General features: G+C 35.2%; 1 protein-coding gene across 7 annotated transcripts in view; it reads right to left on the reverse strand.

Annotated features, from left to right (window-relative positions):
- LOC132784364 (acetylcholine receptor subunit alpha-like) overlaps positions 1–14,923 on the reverse strand; it is a 99,906-nt gene that overhangs the window by 13,272 nt on the left and 71,711 nt on the right. For 6 of the 7 annotated variants that reach the window (XM_060789929.1, XM_060789930.1, XM_060789928.1 and 3 more), the window contains 3 exons: positions 11,088–11,224; positions 10,880–11,023; positions 1,919–2,041 (listed from right to left, as the gene is read on the reverse strand). In XM_060789929.1, coding sequence (XP_060645912.1) covers positions 1,919–2,041; positions 10,880–11,023; positions 11,088–11,224 — 404 coding nt within the window. Of the gene's footprint in view, positions 1–1,918; positions 2,042–10,879; positions 11,024–11,087; positions 11,225–14,923 lie in introns of those variants that run through there. The other variant, XR_009632243.1, reaches the window with a different exon arrangement.

Consider the following 14,923-nt stretch of genomic DNA (forward strand, 5'->3'; position numbering starts at 1 on the left):
TTCCGACTATTGGTCCGTTTACCCTACGTACATTCTTACATGGGGGAACGCCTTAAAAATGCCTCTGATTTTCTTCAAATTTTGGATTTCCAAATTAAATTAATTCAAATCCATTATCAACTCATTCACGATCTGCGAGATTAAGAAGATCAGGCTGCACACCCAAATGATGGGGAACCTGCCCACAGAACGAGCACTCTTCTTAACTTCTATTACATTGTGAAAGCCGTATCTTCACTTGATCTTTGTAATGAATATTTTGTACCACCGTGGTCGAATATTATCGGGACCCCAACATTTTTAATGTTTTTGTTAAAAATTTGTCTCATATCTATTAAAGTAGTCTTCCTCATATGCAACCCGCCTGTGGCAGAGACTTATTCAATTTGCGAAATATACATAAAATTCCTGTTCCTATATATGTACATAGGTCTCAATTAATTTTTTCAAGCAATCAAAGGAGACCTTGTACATAATCGCTTATGCAATGTATACTATACTCATACGCTCGTATCACTTTGGTTTCGTAAAAATTCGCCATCACTTTTATAATTTTTATTTTCAATGTCCGAACATTCCAAAAGTATATCTTGTATTTGTAAATTCAAATTGGCTCATTTTGTCCGATGTCCATTTGTAGTTTCTAAGGATACTTTTTTCTTCTTATTTATTACCAACCAGTCCACTTTGAATTCCAATAACAAAATAAATATTTATTTATCATAATAAATATTACTATGATCTAAATTGAACGTAAAAACTGTTTGATTTCAACGCACAACGAACTTTGCTTATACACTAAGCAGAAAAAGTCGGCGTACAAACTTAACGCGCAACTTTGATGTTAAATAAAAATAGTTGTATTGAAGATATTGGCTTCATTTTTTTTTTAAACTAACAACATATCTATTATGAAAAAATATAACCAGTCTTCAATTATTTCCATCAGCAACTTTTAATTAAAATCAAAAAACGAAAAATACACCTGTTTTCGAATCAGAAAAAGTCTGCGTACAAACTTAAATTATTTAAAAAAAAAGCCATTTATTGATAAAACATTACAAAAATTAGTACGGAAAGAATTGAATTAATAGATGCCTTCTTCTACCTGTTACATATATTTCCTGCCGGCACAAAGTTATAATACCCTTCTACCCTATGGATAGCGGGAATAATTAATTTTTGGTTCCAATCTATACAATAATCAAATAGTCACTCAAATTAAGTATTTCTGATCATGTGAGTTAAGTGTCATATTATCAATCGAAGATTTTCGTAATTCGATTGTTTAATCGATTTTTGCCACATCACAATCATAATTACAGTATTTTTCAATACTAAATAAAAATTACATTAGTTTTTGAAGAAATAATTGTATATGGTTGAAAAAGGTAGCTGCAGTCGGGTTTTAGTTGATCTATAGTGTATCTTAAATATAATAGTATATCAATATGCCAAATATATGCTTCGGTATATTTCAGTAGTTTTTTAGTATATAAATTTGGCATACTTTAAGAATACCGCTTTTGCTGAAAAAGAGTAGCGGGTGTCTCACAATCGAGCACACTCGACTGTAGTATGTACATATGTAGCTCAAAGAAAGACTTATGTAAGTCAATTGATGTACGAAAAATGAACTTCAGACAAAATTAATAATTTTTTATTAATAATGTAAGATATTATTTTTGCATTTCCCAAAGTAAAAAATTGTGATGGGATTCTTTAAGGTTATAGAATTCTTTCATTATTTTAAATACGATAACAATGGCTACATTGGATTCAAGTTAATAATAAAATTAACTACATATAAGTGAAAGTAATCAGCGGCATCTGTAAATCCATAAGTTACTCATTTACATACACCAACTAATACTTTGTACCTAATGACAATATTTGAGGTTTTAGTTAAATTAAGTACCTTTGTGTTGTCAATTCCTCTTTTGAAGGTGTGTGACTATATCCAGAACCCACCAGACGATCGATGTTGGTCGAAGAGTAATAAGGATAAAAACAGGCATGAGCATCCTTCAAAAGCAATTTACTGAAAATTAAAAATGGAAGATTTTAATATGCCTTACACAAATACACAAAGTCGGTGTGCGTGTGAGTACAGCACAAATATACCAAATTATTTTTCCTTCCCTACGTCATTAACTTAAGTACATACTCAAATACATATATTAACGCAGATGACAGCAGCAATGAATAGAAAGCTTTAGTTTCCAAATATTTTATATACATATGTAAATTCAATAAGATTTAAAATTCGTTACTATCATGCGTACACCGACATTCACTTTTGTTTTCGTTTTGGGACCAAACCCGAGATTTTCGTTTTGAGTTGCTCCGTTTTTAGTCATCGCTTTTGTATCGAAACGTTTTATTTCTTACTGCTGAAACAGCTGACTTGTGTTTCCTATGTACGTCCAATTTGCTGCGTGCATAGAACTCACATAAGTATAATATTATTCTGCATAGATGTTTTATGCTTTCCCCTGAAAGAAATAGATTTCGTTTTTCTCTTTTTCGCAGAAAAAAAACTTCGACAAATTTAATATCATCCTTTTCATTATATGTTACAAGTATTTGTAACTTGCTTCTTTGTTCCACCAAAATCGGTCGCTCACCAAAATCACGAAAATTGTTACCAACTGCAAAATTAGAATTCCAAATTCGACGTCAAAAAACCAATGTGCCGACTATTTTTTCATTTTCCAAATAATATCTGATTTAATGTAGAAAAAGGCATTTGCTTTTCATTTCGACAAGACAAACTTGCTCGTTTTGCAAATCGAAAGAAACTTGTGAAAATGAAAACGGGAGCACAAATTTTTTCTGTTTGTTTGTTTTGCGAAGTGAACTTGCCTAAGTTTAGTGTTTCTCATGAAAGTATAGGTTTGTAATAAAATGTTATATTTTTATTGTTTTATCAGGTATTTGGTATCATTTGATACCAAAATATGGTAAGTAATGTAATGTAGTCTTATATGATATAGTTATGGGACACGTTAGATTTTTGTTGGCTTTACGAATTTTCCTAGATGTAATTATAAAGCAACCACCAAAAAAAAAAAAGTTTGCCTACTTATGTCTTGACTAACTAGTCTATAGGTATAGATGAGTTTAGATTAATAAAAGAAAGAAATCAAAGATATCGGCTTGAAAGATAAGATTATTGAGAGATAAATTTTTAACTCTAATGAGTTTCGCTCTAATCGGCTCTTATTTGGAGTCAATTCGCGCAAGATGTATTCCAAAGAAGTCATATGCAACTGCTTTTCGTAGTTACGAATAACTTTAACTACATTGATAATAATTATTATTATTGAAAAAACAAAGGTACCAAAAAGTTAACAAAATAATGCTGAATTAAACGAAAGCAAATACATTTATAAAGCTGACCAACTACGTTTTCTTAGACACATATGTATGTATGTATTATCAAGTTATGGTATTGATGCAAATTCAGAGAAAATTTAGATTAATTAAACGTCTTATTACTACAGCTTAGAATTTTAACTGATAACAGATTTTAACATCATACCAGCACGGATTAAAAGGTGGATACTTCGACTTTGAGCTCAGAGCTCAAAGTCAATTATAAGATGGAGCGCATTTGTAACAAACCGTTTGAGGACAGCTTTTGAAAACGTAATCTGCTTACAGGGACCGAATGTTGCTCAGAGCAAATGGGGTGGGCTTTATTTATCAAAGAGGTCAGCAGAGAATTTATCGATATCTAAAACGGCGAAACCTGGGTCGGCTTACGAACAAACCTAAAGGTCGAAGATCATGGATGTTGTGGATCCCTTTCTGTACCCTCACTTCTTGTAAATCCTATTATGGGGTTTACACTTATGTTTATGACACGCAACTAAACTCAGGTGCCCATAAGGGGAATTTTAATACCTACATGTTCGGTAAAATTTTAAATTCAATACTATGTGTAAGATACATTATTTAACTACACAATTCAGATGGGAGATCACGAAACTATAATATCCCTTATTATTTACAGCAAATCACAACTATGTATAACAACTATAAATTGAGATATGTTGGGTATTTATATATGTAGATACTGTTGGCATTTAATAATTCATTGTTTGTTTTATATCGGCCAAGCATATATTTATTTTTAATCTGGTGTTCACAGTTTACTAGTTATGAGGCCTGAAGTCGTTTGATGTGGGTGTGTTTTTTCTGTTTATGCATTTTTATACCCGCTACCCATAGGGTAGAAGGGTATTATAACTTTGTGCCGGCAGGAAATGTATGTAACAGGTAGAAGGAGGCATCTCCGACCCTATAAAGTATATATATTCTTGATCAGCGTCAACAGCCGAGACGATATAGCCATGTCCGTCTGTCCGTCTGTGTGTCTGTCCGTCTGTCCGTATGAAACACTGGATCTCAGAGACTATAAGAGATAGAGCTATAATTTTTTTTCGACAGCATTTGTTATGTTTGCACGCAGATCAAGTTTGTTTCAAATTTTTGCCACGCCCACTTCCGCCCCCGCAAATCAAAAAAATCGAATAACAAGCGTAATTTTAAAGCAATTTTGGTATATACAATAATAACTATAGTATTTATGATTTCTGAAATTTTGGTTGCGATCAGATAAAAATTGTGGAAGTTATTAAAGAAATACTTTTGTATGGGCAGTAACGCCTACTTACTAGGGGTCTTAGTTGCTTTGGCTGACAATCTGGTATATTGTGCTGTCTATGGTATATTTTGAATACGGTACTATGTCGATATACCAAATATACCATTCGGTATATTTTTAGTATTTTTGCAGTATATTTGGTATATTTTGAGAAAATACCTCAAAATATATTTCTTTTATTCAAAATGGGTAGCGGGTATCTCACAGTCGAGTACACTCGACTGTAGCTTTCTTACTTGTTTAATAATGTCAAATGTCTAATGTAACTTAAAATTACTGAGATTGCAAATAGAAGCTACGCTACGTTATTCATTATATATTCAAAATCAAATCAAATCTATACATTAGTTAACTGTACAAGCTTATTAAGGAAACTCAAGACATCTAGAGCAGGCGATGAACACTTTTGTTCTTCGTCCAAAGAGGATCCGCACAATCGGACACTATGGGGCAACACTGGCAAGGGTTAGAGGCGATTCCGATTTTCTCTCCCTCTCTCTGTCGCTAAATCTTCACTACGTTTATGTTTCCATCATTAGCCTGCGGTACCCATTTTGGCGTAGGGGGTGTTGCTGCGATTCTATGCCACTTAGATTCCAAACGATGCAATGTAAGGCGATTCTTTATTCACTAACACATTGAATATAAGGCGTCTGGCAAGTTGTTGAAGCGCATTTACGCGTTTATAAAGCCTACGCTGCGCTAAACGTAGATGCAGACGATATGGATGCAGATGCTTAAGAAAATTCCTATTAAATTATATATAAACTTAACACATAAAGTACTATAAAATTATCAAAATAATTATTCTGGTGGCCGATGGAGTCGTTTTCCTAGATTAAATTTATTTTTCAGCTTTGGATCACTGATATTTTAATATTTATAAATTTTTCCGATCAAGTGATGTACTCGCACTTGGCATTGATATGGAAAAGGAAATTTTTTTTTGCCTTAGCTGTCTTGAACGCATACAGAGTTGATCCTTACAATTCGTTTAATTGGTATAATTTATTCTTATGAATGGTAATTAATGCCAAGGCTGCCAACTCGACTTACTACACTTAGTACACAAAACCAGATGCTTTTGTTTAGATATCAGCAAATAGAGAAAATTTGTAAATTTGAATTGCTGGTTAAATAGCTCCCAAACACATTGTTAATACCTTATCGTGATTTTGTGAAGGATCTCCTTCGATATGATATGTGAACGCATCATTCTTCATGTGGAGCATTTCTGATATGAAAATTATGGACGCCATGCCTTTAGGACAGATGGTGAAACGCGATATCTTCTAATAGATTTTCTCATTCTGGTATGAACTTTCATAACAGGAACACGCACAATCAATCCCACATAAATGCGACAGGCGATACTGAAGTTGGCAAGTCGACAAAGTACAAAATACTGTGGCAGCAGTATAACGGAATGTTAAGAGTTTTGCAAAAGCCTGCCAATGAAAGAGTAAAATCCGTGCAATGGATTTATCTATAAAATATGTTTCAGAGTAAACACGAACTTCACCATATCTCTAACTTTTACTACATTGCGAAAGCCGTATTTTTACTTGATGTATGAAATGAAATAGTACTATTGTGGTCAAATATTATCGGGATCGCAATATTTTTTATGTTGTTGTTAAAAATTTGTCTCATATTTGTTAAAACAACTCAAGAGACTTATTCATTTTACGAAATATGAAAAAAAATCCTGTTTCAAAATATAGTCAGTCAAAAGCATATTTTCCTATTATCACAAATTGCGGAAGGAATTATTTAACAAAAAAATATATTTTTATACCCGCTACCCATAGGGTAGAAGGGTATTACAACTTTGTGCCGACCCAGACGATCTAGCGATGGCAAAAACGCCTTCTTACTGGAGGTCTGAGTTGCTTTATCCGACAATCTAGTATATTGTACCGTCTATGGTATATTTTGAATGTGGTACCATATCGATATACCAAATATACCGCTCGGTATATTTTTAGTGTTTTTGTAGTATTTTCGGTATATTAAAAAAAAAAATGCAACAATATTTTGCCTTTATTCAAAATGGGTAGCGGGTATCTCACAGTCGAACACACTCGACTGTAACTTTCTTACTTGTTGGTATCAATCTTCATTTGATCATTCTAACCCACCGACCCAATAAACTAAATCGCTTAATTTCTGCTCACATAAACGATACTCCGATACTTTAATGTATGTGGATGTCCTTTCGGCTGTCCCACATACAAAGAAATACACCCGGGCTCCGGTTTTCATATTCACATTTCGTTTTTATTTTGAAACCGAAAACTAATAAAATGGTGCTTCCGTTTTCACTTTTAAAAGATTCTTTCGATTTGCAAAACGAGTAAGTTTGTCTTGCCGAAACGAAAAGTAAATGCATTTTTCTACATCAATTCGTATCTTTTTTGCAAAAAAAATAAGTTCACTAATTGGCTCATTGTCATTCTTTTAAGTAAACAACGCGAAAAAAGCCTTTCATGTGTCCAATTTCTTGCGTGGATAGAACTTATATTGCATAGATGATGATGCTTCCCCTGAACGAAATATATTTGCCATTTGTTTTTTTTTTCAAACATACTACTGTGGGCAAAAAATAGTAAAACTTTTTAATTTAAAATTCGCACGGAAATCCATTTGTAGAAATATTTTTTTTCTACGTTGACAAGACTGTCAGTAACATCTATTCCAAATATCACAGCAAAATAATCATTAGTGTTTAGTATATGCTTGTTTTTCTGAAGTGCAACAAGTTCATTCGGCGATTTTTACAATGAGTGAAATTATTCAACAAAGAAGTTCCATTAAATTTTATGTGCGGAATCAAATTTAGGGTGCCGAAACGTTCAGAATGTTGCAAAAGGCCTTCGGTAATTCTATCATGTAACAAAAAATGTTTATAAGTGGTACAAAGACTTCAAGAAGGGTCAAGAGAGAGCACGTCAAAGTCATTCAAAAATCAAGGTCATTGAAAAATCACAAGAGTTTTTATGATATTAAATATTTTCGCTTTATTCGCGAACAAAGAGTAGACCTAATTGTTGTGGTAAGACGACGAAAACGAAACGATAAAGACAAACGGCAAGAGTGATGACGCGCTGATAAGTTCTCAATTTCAACTGTCTTTATAATTCTATGCTAAGTTACATAAAGCCTAACTTAACTAGAGTGGCGAAGCGAGGCGAATTCGCTCAGAGAGCAAAACGAAAACTTTATTGCGCTCTCGCTTCGCCCTAATTCTAATAACTTCATTTGACAACTTCATTATCTTAACTAATTTACATCAAATGCGCCAACAGTCAAGATGACAGTTTTTTTCGATTTTCGTGGTGTTGTGCACTATGAATTCCTTCCATCCGGCCAAACTGTTAATAAGGAATATTATTTGAGCGTTATGCGTCTTTTGCGTGAAGCAATTCATTTAAAAAGACCAGAATTACGGGTCAACAACTGTTGATTTTTGCATCACGATAATGCACCGTCGCATACTGGCATTGATTCTTCGTGAGTTTTTTGGCAAAAATTCAGCCAATATCGTTCCACAACCACCTTATTAGCCTGATTTAGATCCGTGTGACTTCTGGCAAACTCAAACGACCGCTCCGGGAAAACCTTTTTGATTCAATTGAAGACATTAAACGAGAATCGCTATGCGCATTGAAGGCTATTCCGGAAATTGACTTTAACAACTATTTCGAGGATAGGGAAAAATGTTGGCGAAAGTATATTCTGACCAGGGGGGATTACTTTGAGGGGGACGAAATAGATTTGACAGAATAAATAAAAAATTTAAATATTATGAACAAAGTCTTACCATTTTTTGCCCACAGTAGTACATTTGATTTTGTGGGAAACAGCTGATTGTCGTTCCACAGATTTTTTTTTAAGTAAGTTTCAAATCTTTATTTGCAAAAAAAAAGACAAAAGGCAGGCATATTTCATTCAGGGGAAGCATAAATTATCTATTATCCTTATGTGAGTTCTATCCACGCAGGAGATTGGACATACGATGTTGACTTCTAACCAAAACACATGTCAGCTGTTTCAACAACAAAAAACGTTCCGATAGCAAAACGACGACCAAAAACTTGTGAGAACCCAAAACCCAAAAACGTAAATCTCGGTTTTGGTTCCAAAACGAAAACAAAACCGGAGCACGCCTGATTGATATCAGAAAAGCACTGATATCGGAAAAGCAGAATCCTACTATTGCTTGGTTGCAATCAGACATCTTCTATGGTGCCAAATATAAGCACTCAACTCACACCCAAAAATTTTTGTGTGCCGGTGCTACTCACGACTCGCAAGCAGAGTAAGATAAGTAAGATACACACACATTCAAAATCATATGGACATTAACCCTTAGACGACAGGACTACCTTCTATAATTGTATCATGCACTCGAGTGTTTTTCCCCCACCTCCTCTCTATATGCTTGTATGTACATACATATGTCGCTGCAGCTCGCGGATAGATTTAAGGACTATAAATGATTGTTTCAAATTAATACTTTGACAAATGGACAAATAAATAATAGGTGTATTTTCTTGAAATTAATTTATAAAACATATTTTCAGATTCTTTAAAAATTTTGATTCATGCTATTAATTATATAAAAATTACTTTAAAATGTACATTTTTTATTAATTATATACATATGTAATTACGTAAGTCATCATGCATACGCAATAACAAACCAAGCAATAGTTGAATAATTTAAATTGTATCGAAATAAATAGTTCTTAAGCGCACAAGCAAAAGACGTCGGCATTTCTTGCATCCTAACTTACATACACAAACATATACTTATGTATGTATGTACATATATTGTACATACATATGTGCGTGCCTGTCCACTCATAATTTGTCATCGAGTGCCTGTGCCCGAGTGCGTAAAAAGGCACAACGCAAATTGCCGTGTGTCCCTTTCTACCCTTTTTTTGGTACCAAAAAATTCTTGTGCTTTTTTGCACTCGCACATTAAGTATCGTGCCTTTTTTTTGACACTCTTACTTATAAATTCATGTGTTTTTAGATACCCATACTGATGAGTACAAATGTGTCAGAAAAGCACATGAATACCCGGTGCACCGGTTGCGGGCGCAGTTTTCTGGTTGCGATCGGATCAAAATTGTACAATTTATTTAATAAATAATTGTATATAGGAAACAAGTAAGAATGTTTCAGTCGAGTGTGCTCGACTGTGAGATACCCGCTACTCATTTTGAATAAAAGCAAAATATTGCGATATTTTTTCAAAATATACCAAAAATACAAATATACTAAAAATATACCAAACGGTATATTTGTTATATCGATATAGTACCACATTCAAAATGTACCATTGACGGCACGATATACCAGATTGTCGGCCAAAGCAACTAAGACACCTAGTAAGTAGGCGGTTTTGCCCATACAAAAGTATTTCTTTAATAACTTCCACAATTTTTATCTGATCGTAATCAAATTTTTAGAAATCATAATTACTACAATTATTGTACAACATTACAATTATTGTATATATCAGATGTAGCTTGAAAATTACGCTTGTTATTTGATTTTATTGATTTGCGGGGCGGAAGTGGGCGTGGCAAAAATTTGAAACAAAACTGATCTGCGTGCAAACATAACAAATGTTGTAGAAAATAAAACAATAGCTCTATCTCTTAACATATACCATAGTCTCTGAGATCTAGGTGTTCATACGGACAGACGGACATGGCTAGATCGTCTCGGCTGTTGATGCTGATCAAGAATATATATACTTTATAGGGTCGGAGATGCCTCCTTCTACCTGTTACATATATGTATTTCCTGCCAGCACAAAATTATAATACCCTTCTACATTCGAGTCTTCGATTCTTAATTTCTACTCTGTGGTATATTTTGAACGCAGTAATATATAGATATATAAAAAATAAATCTTTTGTTATATTTCAGTATATTAATTAGTTAAATTTTAAGAATAATACCGTATTGTGTTGCTTTTATTATATATGTATGAGTAGCAGGTATCAATCTATATTAAATTGTTGGCGCTAAGAATTCAGTTTTTGAACAGTTAAAAAAGGAATTAGACAAGTCGGCCAATACTTGAAGAATCTCGACACCTGCCAACTCACTGTTTGTGAATATTTAGAGTACGGCTTTTATTATGACAAGGAATATATAAAACGCAACGACTGTAACAATACTTACCTTGTTTCGAAGTTATATGTTGGTCTCTTAATAAATAGAAATTTGGGCAAGAAGTTTATGAAAACTCGTTTAACCCATGGTGCCATACGGTGTGTTTGAGGAGAACGGAAATGAACGTTGAGTACCACAACTGTAACGCAAATGCTAATGAAATGACACTTTAAGCATCCATTTAAATGTATAACGTATTATTATTCTTATATCTTACCTTATGGAAACCAATATCATAGCAAATATTAGATATTTTCCCAACAAGGGTACAACTAATGATGTTGGTGGAATAATTTCGACGACTAACAGAAAAAACACGTGAAGACTAATAAGAATTGAAATGGATAATGTAACCTGAAATGAAAGACAATTTAAGTTGAGATACTAGTTATTGATAAAAAATCTTTTTTCTTTGTACTGTAACATATGTACATATATACAATTCTCTGTCCTGACTGGTAACACACATTCATACATAAATAGTATGAAAAGAGTCGCAGTCGCTAAAAAATGATTTAAGCAGTCAGATGCTTGACTAATGATATCTTACATGAGAAGGAACACCAAAGGGTGCTTTGGCTGTTAACAAGAATGCTAGCGAATGGACTGCTAGAAAATCGCTGCAAAACATCGGATTTATTGCAGGTGCAAAAAAAAAACAAACCTGCATTATCCGACAAAAATGTTAAAGCGCGATTGAAATTTGCAAGGGGCACACAAAAATTGGACTGTTGACGATTGGAATCGAGTTGTCTGGTAAGACGAGTCAATTTTTAATTTAAATTTTTCAGTCTGACGGAAAGCAATACTGCTGGCGTAAGCCCGGAGAACGAATTCAGAGACACAATGTAAACCAAACTCCAAAACATGGTGGTGGAAATATTATGATCTGCGGATGCTTCACATGTTGGAATGTAGCCCTCTACACTTAATAGACGCTATTAATAGCCAAAGAAGCACCCTTTGGTGTTCCTTCTCATCTAAGACATCATTAGTCGAGCGTCTGACTGTTTAAATCAATTTTTAGCGACCTACGACTCTTTTCAACATCCCCCATACCGAAAATTTTTAGGAAATGGATTAGAAAAAATTTTTAAATTAGGGCAGTAGCCAGCACAAAGTCCCGAGAGTCGTATTCCTAAAGAAAAAATTTAAAATTTGAAAGAAAGCATTCCAGAACTAAAAAAGATAAAATAAATCAAAAAGTGCCAAAGTGCAAAATTAAGTTTATGCGGGTTTTTTATACCCGCTACCCATAGGGTAGAAGGGTATTATAACATTGTGCCGACAGGAAATGTATGTAACAGGTAGAAGAAGGCATCCCCGACCCTATAAAGTATATATATTCTTGATCAGCGTCAACAGCCGAGACGATCTAGCCATGTCCGTCTGTCCGTATGAACACCTAGATCTCAGAGACTATAAGAGATAGAGCTATATTTTATATTTTGTTTCGACAGCATTTGTTATGTTTGCACGCAGATCAAGTTTGTTTCAAATATTTGCCACGCCCCCTTTCGCCCCTGCAAATCAAAAAAATCGAATAACAAGCGTGAAGCTAGAGTTACGAATTTTGGTATATACAGTAATAACTATAGTAGTTATGATTCCTGAAAATTTGGTTGCGATCAGATAAAAAAAAGTTAATAAAGAAATACTTTGTATGGGCAAAAACGCCTACTAACTGGGGGTCTTAGTTACTTTGGCTGACAATCTGGTATATCGTGCCATCTATGGTATATTTTGAATGTGGCACTATATCGATATACCACATATACCATTTGGTATATTTTCAGTATTTTGGCAGTATATTCGGTATATTTTGAGAATTATACCGCAAAATATATTGCTTTTATTCAAAATGAGTAGCGGGTATCTCACAGTCGAGTACACTCGACTCTAACTTTCTTACTTGTTTCGTTTTTGATTTAAATCTCTTTGAACTCATCTGTATCATCATTGTTTTTGCTTAGAATTTATAAAGAATTCAATAATCAAAATAAAATAAAACAAAGATTTGGATTTTCTGGCGTGACTATGATTTTGTGGGTGACGAAAGTCTGCGTCGTGAACATACACTCAATTTTGTTCGCCACTGCGTATGTATGTATGTATTCCCGAACGGGACTCGAACTCGCACATCACAACATGTTGGGCTTGCACTCTACCACTAGAGATATCGCAGTGATTATGAAGCCGCTATTTAACTCTAAACATCTAAGACATGAGCAATTGCTGTCGTGTTCATCTTCGTTGCAAAACTACACATGCATGCACATACCAATAGAGGCGAACATGTAGATATGTATGATACATATACGCATAAATACAAAACATATGTATGTATGTTAATTTTTTTTATTTACATTTTTTATAATAAGTATGTATATTTTATGGGGTGTATATAGAAGGTTTTACATTTTTGGGGAATATTTACAAGGGAGTATTTACAGGGGAGTAAGGGTCAGCACTCGCTGGATGGCCTAAAGGCAGGTCAAGAGGGTGGTGTCTTTTTAGGCGTCTGACGTGGAGACTGTTGTCCAGCAGGTTAATTGCGAGCTGATTACAGTGGGTGCCAAGTCTTTGCACGTATTTGGATCTGAATTTGACAATCTCTGCAGATAACTTTGGCATTCGTAAGTCATTGTGAAGTGTGTGATTCCTGACGTAGAATGGGGCACTGGTGATCAGACGCAAGGTTTTGTTGTGGAATCTTTGTATGATGGAGTTCGATGCTGTTCCCCAAAGTTGGATCCCGTAGATCCAGACAGGTATGAGTATGGCCTCGTACAAAAGAACGTTGTTTTCAAGGCTCAGTTGAGATTTGTCTGGTTTTAGGGTGAGCTGCTTCCTCTTGGCTTGGATGTGTGTTGACCAAGTGAACCGTCTGTCCATGGTTAGGACAAGTTATTTGATTGCCTTTTCTGTTGGAAGGGTGTTGCCGTTTAGATGAACCTGAGGACATGTTTTAGGCCTTGTGGCAAACGTAATATGAGTAGATTTTGACTCATTGATCACGCTATTCCACCTTTTTAGCCAGGGTTCTAGTAGAGACAGCTGCGCTTGAAGGATGACTGAGGCTTCAGCATAGTCTTGAGATGTTGCCAAGAAGGCTGTGTCATCAGCGTAGGTGGCAATAGTGACGTCGTCTCTCTGCATGGTCGGAAGGTCAGCTGTGAAGAGCGTGTAGAGGACTGGCCCCAGAACGCTACCCTGAGGTACTCCGGCGTTGATTTGGTGAAGGTAGGACTTTAATGTCAGGTAGTACGGAGAAGGGAGCAGTAGTTTGAGTTTATGCAGGAGTCCTAGGTGCCATACTCTATCAAAAGCTTGTTTGACGTCCAATAAAGCTGCCGAACAGTATTTTCTTGAATCCATAGCTGTGAGTATGGTCTGAACTACTCTGTGGTATTGCTCAGGCGTTCCATGCTCGGGTCTAAATCCAAATTGGTGCTCTGGTACAATTGTCCATTCCTCAAGCACTGGTAAGAGTCTGGCTAAAAGTATTCTCTCGAATATTTTAGACAGGATTGCCAGCAAGCTGATGGGACGGTAGGAGGCAGGATCCTCAGGCTTCCCAGCTTTGGATATCATTATGATTTCCGCACACTTCCACTGAGACGGGAAGTGGTGAAGCCTAATGATACCGTTGTAGATGGCCGTGAGGTATGCAAGTGCGCGTGGTGGGAGGAACTTCAATGTTGCTGCGTCGATGCCATCGTAGCCAGAGAGGACAACATGACTTCCACTTCTGTAAGCCCATCATTTGCGTCATCTGAGCGAACTGAGTTTGCATTACCTGCATCATGGCTTGGATCTGAACTAATAGAGATTGCTCAGAGTCTTTAGTTCCGTGCTTGGGATCACATTTAGTATGGCTGGACGTGGTCTTACTTTGAAGTATGTCAGCATAGCTGACGTTGGCTTGTGTGAGCGAGGCGGTGGTGGTTTTGGTTGAGAGTGGGGGTCTCTGCAGCGTGCTGGGTGCTTGATGACTGGTTTTACCCTGGTCCCGAAGCTGCACTAGTGCTTTGTACATTTTGCATCCCTTGT

The sequence above is a fragment of the Drosophila nasuta genome, chromosome 2R (genome assembly GCF_023558535.2).
Source record: "Drosophila nasuta strain 15112-1781.00 chromosome 2R, ASM2355853v1, whole genome shotgun sequence".
Classification (NCBI taxonomy): domain Eukaryota; kingdom Metazoa; phylum Arthropoda; class Insecta; order Diptera; family Drosophilidae; genus Drosophila; species Drosophila nasuta.